Source organism: Caretta caretta, chromosome 4 (genome assembly GCF_965140235.1).
Source record: "Caretta caretta isolate rCarCar2 chromosome 4, rCarCar1.hap1, whole genome shotgun sequence".
Classification (NCBI taxonomy): Eukaryota; Metazoa; Chordata; order Testudines; family Cheloniidae; genus Caretta; species Caretta caretta.
The window spans coordinates 5,055,889-5,066,395 of record NC_134209.1 but is presented as its reverse complement, the minus strand read 5'-3'; the positions used below and the strand labels follow the sequence as shown (position 1 = coordinate 5,066,395).

Sequence of the window (10,507 nt, the reverse complement as noted above, 5' to 3'; positions counted from 1 at the left end):
CCTCTATTCGACATTGGTGAGGCCTCATCTGGAGTCCTGTGTCCAATTTTGGGCCCCACACTACAAGAAGGATGTGGACAAATTGGAAAGCATCCAGCGGAGGGCAACAAAAATGATTAGGGGACTGGAACACATGACTTATGAGGAGAGGCTGAGGGAACTGGGATTGTTTAGTCTGTGGAAGAGAAGAATGAGGGGGGATTTGATAGCTGCTTTCAACTACTTGAAAGGGGGTTCCAGAGAGGATGGTTCTAGACTATTCTCAGTGGTGGCAGATGACAGAACAAGGAGTAATGGTCTCAAATTGCAGTGGAGGAGGTTTAGGTTGGATATTAGGAAAAAAATTTTCACTAGGAGGATGGTGAAACACTGGAATGCGTTCCCTAGGGAGTTGGTGGAATCTCCTTCCTTAGAAGTTTTTAAGGTCAGGCTTGACAAAGCCCTGGCTAGGATGATTTAGTTGGGGATTGGTCCTGCTTTGAGCAGGGGGTTGGACTAGATGACCTCCTGAGGTCCCTTCCAACCCTGATATTCTATGATTCTATTAATATCCAGAGTACTCCCTCTGGGGTTGTGCCACCCTGCACTCCCTACAGGGAACATACAAGAACAAGCAGCAGTGAGGTGATCCTTGAAGGTTGTGAGCTCTCTATAGTGGGGGGTCTTTAGTGTACAAAGACCCAACAGATGGAGTGTGGGCCCCCTGTGGGTTTGGCTTCCCTCCTGAAAGGAGCTGGGAGGGTTTAGGACCCAGCAGCATAAGTGGGAACCCCATTTCTCAGGGGAGGGAGGGCCCAGTAGCAAGGGGAGGACCCAGTGGTCTACCTGCAATGGGGTCTTGGTGAGATTTCAGAGAGAGGCTGCTGCTGACCCTCAGCTGTGTTTCAGGGTTTCACATTATCCAGACGATATACGGCTGTGATCTCCGGGAAGACAACACCACTTGGGGGTTTTACCAGGATTCATATGACGGACGCGACTTTCTTACCTTCGATAAGGAGACCGTGACTTGGGTATCAGCAGATATTGGGGCTCAGATCTCCAAGAGGCGATGGGATGCTGAAGTACTTGACAACCAGCGGTGGAAACGCTACCTGGAGGAGAAATGTATTCCCTGGCTAAGGAGTTCTCTAGAGTACGGGAAGGAGACTCTGCAGAGGAAAGGTAAGTTGGGGGACAAGCCCCACCCAAGAGGTCACTACAAGTTACATCTCCATTCCCCAGCCCCAGTTCCAAAATGGAGCAGGGGAGTAAGGGGCAATTCAGCGAACCTTGCACCAGGGATGGGTGGGGAAAGAACCCCTTCCCCACCAGCGCTGCTGGAAAAAAAGATAAGAAATTGAAAATTTTAAAAGCAGCTCACTGTAGAGAAGCTGATCAAATGAGCCCAAATTTGCAGCACACATTCTAGCTCTTCCCCTGGTGTGACACAGTAGTTATCAAGGCAATCTGCCAATGTGTGTGCATGTTAGAGTAATTTACTTAATTATGGAAGAGCCACCGCTTCTCTGGACACCAGCTTCATTCACCATGTAATTCTTCCTCATTCACTGTCTGCACCATCATATTTTCTTATGTTACCCCCAGCCCCTGTGTTCCACCAATGACGGTAGCTTTGTTCTTGTTGCCTTTGTCCAAACTTCTCCCACAGTCATTTATGTGCTTTCTTCCATGCCATCCCCTACATGTGGAATTGCCCTCCCCATACTAATCTGGAAGAAGGCACCCCTTGACCTTAAAGTTTTCCCCCTCAAGACCTACCTTTGCTGCAACACCCTCTTACTTATTCCTTGATTCTTTTATCAATAAGACATCTGATAATCACACTCAAATTTATCAGAGCTTTTTCAGTAAAGATTAATCAGCACAAACATAGAAGGGAAGAGGTTAAATGCTTTACCACTCCGACTCAGGAGGACAGTTGCAGCGTAGTCTGCTTCAAAATGTTAACTCGCTATTACCCACATATGTACCTTGTGTGTTACCATGTACACACATTTCCCAGATTAGTTAGCATCATTACACACCCTAATCTTTCCCTTCCCAAACAGTTTGCACTTGCTGTTCAAAGTTACTTGAAATTTGTACCCAGTTTTTTGCAACATACTAGTTACTTATTTCTCTCAGGAACCTCAGCAGAACATTATCTTGTCAATTGCCATCTTTACAAATGCCAAGAAGTAAAAGCCATACACAGCAGTCTAATGTATATTTCAGTGCCAACGGGCTGGGAAACTGATTTTTCAACATAAGAGTAAATGCATTTGAAATCCATAATATTGGGGTAAATAGATTTGGTAACAACCTACAAGAAATTAGCCAATTAATATTAGTTAATTTGAGGGGCAATTTAGCACTGTCACTTTTTGTTTAATGGGCCCTTTCCATCTTTAATTGGTCATTTTATCTAGTTCATTTTTTTGCTCCCTGGCCAGGGCAAGATTCTTCTCTCTTTCATATCCAGGGACTGAGAGGAGATGGGCACAAACCTAGCACATGATTGACACCTGTATCTGGAGTTTAGTGAAGCCTTTCAAGGTACTTGTGTCACTGTGGTTGGGAGCAGAGGCCAGGTCAGGGACCTGGATTGGGGGTTCACCGTTGCTGATGCTGTGAATTGGGCACAGGAATTCTCTAACATGGTGGCTCTCTCTCATCAGAGGGATTCCGTCTCATGGACTTTCGTCCTCTCCCACTCCTGGGGTCTCAGAATTTCATGCTGCAAAGCTCCAGCAAAGGCTGCCTGGATTAGAGCTTGAAAATAACTAACTTCAGTTTCTTCTTTTTCCCAGTGCGCCCAACAGCTAGAGTGAGCGACAGGTCATCTCATGACGGCCTCACCACCCTCTCCTGTAAGGTCAGTGGGTTCTACCCCCGGGACATCACCGTGACCTGGCTGAGAAATGGGGAGAGCAGACAGCATGAGACCTACTCTGAAGGCATCCTACCCAGTGGGGATGGGACCTACCAGACCTGGGTGACAATGGAGATTGATCCCAAGATCAAAGGCCATTATTCATGTCACGTGGAGCATGAAAGCCTATCAGAGCCACTCTCCGTCTCCTGGGGTAAGGCATTTGTGTGTGTGTCTCTTTTTTCCTTGTGGGAGAGGGGGAATCCATTAAACTCAACCCCTGAAAAATTCTCATTCGGATTTCTAGGCTGAAGCTGGAATTTCCTCAGGGTCTGTGAGGCCCTGTCCCCTTTGGCCCTGTCCCTCTGCATCAAGTTCTTGTGCTGGAGTTGGGACCCACAGTGCCTGGGGCTCATGTCTTGCTCTCCAGTTTGCTGCCTCTGGGGCTGTTGGATACATCTCAGCAATACACTGTCTCTGAAGGGAGAAGATTAGTAATCGGACATTAAGGCCTGAAGGGACCATTCTAATCATCTGATCTGAGCTCCTGCATAGCCCAGGGCAGGGGGGAATCACGCCAGGGACCCCAGCATCCAGTCTGGTCATCTGTGAGCAAACGAGAGCTCATCCTTCAGAAAGAGATGCCCATTCCAGATGTAAAGTCTCCAAGGGATGGAGAATTTACCACATCCCAGGGGAAGCTCAAATCTGCCCCTTATTTCCACACAGAATTGGTCTTGCTTCAGCTTGCAGCCCGGTGTCAGAGAAAAACACAGTTCTCACTCTCAGGTTGGGTGCAGCAAGTCAGATACACTTTATTATCTCAAGCAATTGCACAGAGGGAGAGAGTGCCCTAGGACACAGGGTTTCCCACACCTAGGCAGGTCTCTCTACAGATAAACAATTAGAGCAAGTATTTATACCTTTATTACAGACAATAATAAGCAACAGCTGCATATTGTTTATACATATTCCTTCATGATATCTCATTTTGCTTAATTTCTCTTATAGTCTACGTTCTATTCTTATCTAATACAAGGTCACAACAGCCTCTTTCACAGTTCTTTTCCACTCGCTTCGCACTATCCCCGCTTCTACAAATCTTGCGTTATTAAAGCTAGAGTTAGCCTGACTTCTGTTCATTTCAGAGGCCTGCATCCAAATTCCCTTTATATACTTCCACATCGGTCTCAACTTCATGCACTTGTGGTCCTGCCATGAGTGCAGGGGACGGGACTAGACGACCTCTCGAGGTCCCTTCCGGTCCCCTGATTCAGCAGGTTCTCAGAAACACGGCTCTATGGGCTCTTCATTCTTGCCCATGTGGCCAGAGAGAGAGGTTTAATGTTGGGAGCAGCTTGTTTCTGTGCGCAGTGATGCTGGAAGGGAGGTATGGCCTTGGAATGGAGCGAGGAGGCAGATTAGAGCCCTGCATCACGGGGGAGAGACTCCTATGCCCCTAGCACAAGAAAGTCTAGGAATAATTTATTACAGATGGAGCTCCCTTCCAGCCATCTTTTTGCTTGGTTAATTGGGATGGGGAAAAATGCAACATTTGGAAGTGCAAACGATTTCTGAGCGGGCAATGTGCACCGGGACTCTCGTCAGCAGACGGTTTCACATCACGATCCTGCTCCCACGTCCCTTGCCAATTTTTGTGTCATAACCCACATTTCCTTATTCTCTTCGAAATATTTTTCTTTTTGCTGTATTATCATGTGGCTCTTTCAGACAACAGGAGAAGCTGATTAATGAAACTGAAAGTGTATACAGAACGTGGGGTTTAACAGGTTTATATAAACCAAAAACAGTATTAATATTTCTATCCTCCCCTCTTCACTTCCTGCCCCCTCAAAAAACACGCATTGTGTCTGTAACTCCATTCATGGCAGGGAAATCCAGAGCTTTGAGGTCAGTTTCCAGTTTGGCACCAGATTCCCACAGTGGGACTGTTCCATTAGTCATAAAAGTCAGCGTTGTCAAGGGGGGTTAGGGGCTGGGAGCCAGGACTCCTGGGTTCTGTCTCTGGAAGGGGAGTTGGGGTTAGGGGGGTTAGAGCAGGAGGGGCTGAGAGCCAGGATTCCTGGGGTCAATTCCTGGCTCTTGCACTGCCTCACTGTGTGATCTTCAGCAAGTCTCCCCCCTTTCCCGTGTAGGGATGATACTGACATCCATGCTCTCCCACAGTTCTGAGGATTGGTTAATGTTATAAAAGTCTTCGAGTTTAAGTGCTAAATATTTATTATGACTTGAAGTGGTAGAGACTGTGTCCAGGACTTCCTATGGTGGGGTGCAATGCATGGTGGCTGCAGTGGAAGGGGTGGAGGGTTGCAGGACTCAGCCCTAACTTGGGGAGCTGACTGACGGATCCCTGCAGTGGGATGAAAGGGGGATTTTAGAGGTGGGGGGAGGGGGATTTTTCCCCATTGATCATTCTTTCCATTCCATTTCAGAACCAAATAATCTGATTCCCACTGTGGCTGGAGTTATCACTGCAGTTGTCCTGGTTGGTGCTATAATCGGAGTAGTCGTCTGGAAAAAGAAACGCCCAGGTAAAGAGCCTGGGATGGGGGGATTCGCTGGACTTGCCGGGCCCTGCACACCCGCCTAAGGGCAACAGCAGTACAGGAGCCTGTGTCAGTCCGGTGTAACTGCCCCATTGCGGGACTGAGCTAATGACCCCCAATGGGAGCTGCTGGAAGGCCAGACCCAGAAACTGGGTGTGGGTTACAGTTTAGATGGGGCTAGGTTTTCCAAAGAGCTCAGCACCCAGTGCGCCGAGGTCTTTGGAAACAGTCTCATTGTGTCTTTCTCTCCTGCCAATTGTGAGCGCCTGGGACCTTGAGTCCATTACTGAGCTCCAGGGGGCTGTGCTGGGCCAGGGGCCTGGTTTCTGAGCTGTGGACACAGATCGGAGTCGGTTCCTGCCTTGGGAGCTGCATTCACTGAAATTTGCCTTCTCTCTGCAGGGAAGAAGGGAGACGGCTATGCTGTAGCTCAGGGTAAGTGACAAGAGACCCATCGCCTCTTTTCAAGTGGCCATCTCTGAACAGCCATCAGTATTTGCTTGTGGATTTTAGCCTGGAAGCACTGACAGGAGATCCTCGCTCCCACTCATAGGCCTTGTCTACACTGAGGATTTTAGGGAAATCTCCAACTATTGCTCTAGTACCATAGAATCGTAGGACTGGAAGGGACCTCAAGAGGACACCTCGTCCTGTTCCCTGCACTCATGGCAGGACTAGGTATTATCTAGACCATCCCTGAGTAACCTGCTCTTAAAACCCTCCAATGAGGGAGATTCCACAACCTCTCTAGGCAATTTATTCCAGTGCTTAACCACCTCTTCCAGTCCTCTCTCCCATCTTCCATGACTTTTCAGAGCTATTGACTCAGATATCTCCTCTGTCAGTTCCTTGACTATTCTAGGATACTTTTCATCAGGCCTTGGTGACTTGAAGACCTCTAACTTGTCTAAATAATTTTTAACTTGTTCTTTCCCTATTTTAGCCTCAGATTCTACCTCAATTTCACTGGTGTTCACTATGTCAGACATCCAATCGCTATGACACGTTTGGGTGAAAACTGAAACAAAAAAGTCATTTAGCCCTTTTCCCATTTTCACATATTCTGTTATTGTCTTTCCTTCCTCATTGACTAATGGGCCTACCTTGTCCTTGATCTTCCTCTTGCTTCTAGTGTATTTGTAGAATGTTTTCTTGTTACCCTTTATGTCTCTAGCTAGTTTGATCTCGTTTTGCACCTTGGCCTTTCCAATTTTCCCCCTACATACTTGTGTTATTTGTTTACAGTTTTCCTTTGTAGTTTGATCTAGCTTCCACTTTGTGTAGGACACTCTTTTGATTTTTAGATCATTGAAGATCTCCTGGTTAAGCCAGTGTGGTCTCTTGCCATCCTTCATTTCTTTCCTGTGCAGTGGGATAATTTGCACTTGTGCTCTTGATAATGTCTCCTTGAGAACTTTTCAACTCTCCGGAATTGTTTTTCCCCTTAGACTTGCTTCCCATGGGATCTTACCTTAGTAAACTCAGGGAGCTGCTAAAGTCTGCCTTCTTGAAATCCATTATTTTATTGTGTTGTTTTCCCTCCTACCATTCTTTAGAATCATGAATTCTGTCATTTCATGATCACATTCACCCAAGCTTCCTTCCACTTTCAAATTCTCAACCAGTTCCTCACTATTTGTCAAAGCCAAATCTAGAACAGCCTCTCCCCTAATAGCTTTCTCCACATTCTGAAAGAAAAATTGTCTCCAATACATTCCAAGAATTTGTTGGATAATCTGTGCCCTGCTGTGTTGTTTTCCCAGCAGAGGTCTTCTTCAGTAGTGTAGAGTGGCTGTAGACACATGTTCTCTAACCTTGCTCCGAGGAAGTCCTAGATGATACAAGGGTTAAAAACACCTGAACCCCATCTCCTCAATTGCTCCACCCCTGCTCTCTCTGGTGGAACTGCATGGCTTGCGGGCATGGGTCCCAATTTTAGTAGTGTAGACAAGGCGATAGTCAGGAATGTATACGGTGGTTTTGGGCTGAATTATTATCCCCCTAGAGCTGTGCTGTGTGTGGCTGAGTGTGACCCTGAAGGTGTCTGACCTGCTTTTAATGTTACACTTCTTTTGACTTACCTGAAAGTTGGTTTGGTGCTTGTGAAATCTGGGCCTGATCCAAAGCCTGTTGAAGCCAATGGGAGTCTTTCCACTGACTTCAGATCAGCACCACTCTGTCGCCTCGATGACCACGTGTTCAAATCCCCTCCTCAATTGTCTCCTGTAATTAGCTTTACCAACAGGACCAAGACTAAAAATTATGGGAGATATTTACATACATTATTGACTGCATCTGAGGCCCTCTAATATCTGGTATGAAGAGCCAGTATAAAGTGCACAGATCTGCCGGGTCCTGCTAGGGTGTAGTCATCCAGCTCTCTCTCTATGCTCTCAGGGATCCCCCAGCAGGTAACGGAGGGGGTTTGAGAAGTGCCAACAAAACCTCCGCAGAGCACCACCCTTTCTCCTACAGCTGGCCCTCAGTCGTGCCTCCTTCCCTCCTCCTCGTTACTCCAGAACAACAGAAATTCACATGCAAGAACTTTGTTAATGGGGAGTTGAGGTGGCAGGTGCTCAGCCCTGCCCTGGGCTCCCTGTGTCCTTTCAGAATGGGAGTGTTTAATTCCCAGAAGTCAAAGGTTGGCAAACCAGGATATGCAGAGATATTATGGCCAAATTCACAGCCATAAAAAACGCATCACGGACCATGAAATCTATACAGATTTCACAGGGGAGACCTGCGTTTCTCTAACAGGGGGTCCTGACCCAGAAGAGGGTTGTGGGGGGCGGAGGGGGTTTGCAAGGTTATTGGAGGGGATCACAGTATAGCCACCCTTACTTCCGTGCTGCCTTCAGAGCTGGGGAGCCAGAGAACGGTGGCTGCTGGCCAGGCACCCAGCCCTGAAGGCAGTGCCCCCCCAGCAGCAGCGCAGACGTAAGGGTGGCAATGCCGTGACCCGTCGACAATAACCTTGCTGCCCCCCTCCCCCCAGCCGCTTTTTGGGTCAGGACCCTACAGGTACAACACTGTGAAATTTCAGATTTAAATAGCTGAAATGATGAAAATGACAATTTTTTACATCCTGTGACTGACATTGACCAAAACCGACCATGAATTTGGTAAGCTCTTAATTATGATGCTTCCCACGCAACTCAAACTCTGCCCCAGTGGGTCTGGGAATAGGAACAAGGAATAGACCAGCACCATGCCAAACCAAACTTGCCCTTGTCTGTGTGCCCAGCACCGCCCCAAATCTGCATTCCTCTTCATACCGTCCACATTGTTCGGTGCAGCGCCATTGATTAAGGCGGGAATTGCTGTTCATTGGCGGGGGGAGGGTAACATCTGTGGTCTGCGTGAGGGACCCCTCTGGGCACAGACCAAAGGAGGCAGAGTTGAGGTTGTTTAGCAGGAGTATCCTTAGCCCAGCATCTCCTGCTTTGCCCGCCGTTGAGTGTTGAGTAGTCTGGGCTCCCGTTCTGACGAGGCATGAAGAGCACAGAGCAGTGCTGTCCCCCTGCAATGGTGACGTTTTTCGCACGTGAATAATGGAAATCCTGGGCAGCTGCCCTGTAGGCTGGTCTGTGCACCAACCAGCTCACTGCTTGGGAAGAGTGAGGTGATGACTGTTCCCTTTGGATAGGAGTCCCCGTATCTAACAACTACACTGAAACCCTGCCTTGTGAGAGACGCTAATATACTCTCTCTTCTCCTCCTCCTCTGCACAGCAAACGACCAAGGATCTAGTGGTTCTGACCTATCTGCCCAGGGTAAGTGAGGGGGGCTCTAGCCTAGGGGTTCACTGCTCTCACTGAGGCCTCTGGAGAGAGAGACCCAGTCCAAGTCATTGGACCCTGAGTCTCCCTGGCCCATCCCCTCTAGCAAACCAGCCCCAAGGAGCAGAACAGGGGAGTTTGGGATCTCTTATTTCCCTTTTATTCACACTGGGGGTGCAGGAACAGGTTTGCAGCCAAATCCCCCTTGTTTTCGCTGCAATGACTTTAGGTGTGAAAGACGCTAGTGAGAGGGATTTCTCTGTGGCTGCTGGTACAGCGTGGGCTGAGCTCAGCTTTTGCAAGGATAACTCCAGCTGCTTCAGAGAACAGTCTCCAGTGCACTGCAGGGAGGAAGCAGCAGGGACAGAGCCCAGCACTTGGGGCTCCAGGAACCCGGGTCTCTGACCCTGGAGCTACAAGCTTTGTCAGCGGGGTTAGAGATTTTATCCACTGAACCCTGCAGCCACTAGGGCGACCGCCCCGACCGCAGCCTGCACTGTCATTGCAAAACATGATGGCAGGTTCCCTTTGACAGACGTTGCCTGTGTTTAACTTCTGCAGCTTAACTGAGCCTGGTGGAGTCCGTGCTACGGCCTGAGGGGACCCCCGAGAGGAAGACGGATGAGCTCTGCTCTGTCTCCCTACAAGAACCAGTCAACCCCTCCCTAGCTTTTCTCTGGCAATTGGAGGGTCCCGTGTGGGATTTCTGGCCTCATCTCTCTGCTCACTGAACGACGTTTTGCTTTCCAGATGTCATAGTTTTCTGTAATAATGTTTTATTTGCACAAAATAATTTCCAAAATTTTACTGGATTAAAATCTCTGTTAGTCAGAGTTCAGTGTTTGCCCCATTCAGTGTGGGCACGCCGTGCTCTGGCTGCGCGGTGCGGTGAGCTAGGTCTGTCAGCAGTAACTGCTTGTGCATCTGTGGTGGGGACGGCTTTTTTTCCTGCCGAATTTCATGATTATAACACGGTAAATGGCCGGGTCTACTCGCAGCTGTTCGCGCTGCTGCCATCATCAGCTGCGGACGTCTGTTGGACAGGAATAAGTGTCTGCGTTTAGTTTGTAAGTGCCTCTAATGTCCTTTTCACCATTCATAGAGCCATAGAAATGCTGGGCTAGAAGGGCCCTCAAGAGGTCATCAAGTCCAGCCCCAATCTCAGGCAGCACCAAGTTAACCTAGACCATCCCTGACAGGTGTTTGTCCAACCTGTCCTTAAAAACCTCCAATGATGGGGATTCCACATCCTCTCTAGGCAACCTGTGTGACGAAGTGGGGATTTTCCTAACGTTGCGTATGTATAC

General features: G+C 48.3%; 1 protein-coding gene across 1 annotated transcript; it reads left to right on the top strand.

Annotated features, from left to right (window-relative positions):
• Positions 1-687: 687 nt before the first annotated feature.
• Positions 688-10,033, top strand: LOC142071807 (class I histocompatibility antigen, F10 alpha chain-like). Its single transcript, XM_075127357.1, has 7 exons — positions 688-709; positions 847-1,164; positions 2,793-3,068; positions 5,308-5,406; positions 5,824-5,856; positions 9,153-9,194; positions 9,762-10,033. Exons 1-7 carry the CDS (start codon positions 688-690, stop codon positions 9,764-9,766), a joined length of 795 nt encoding a protein of 264 aa, XP_074983458.1. The 3' UTR covers positions 9,767-10,033.
• Positions 10,034-10,507: the final 474 nt, after the last annotated feature.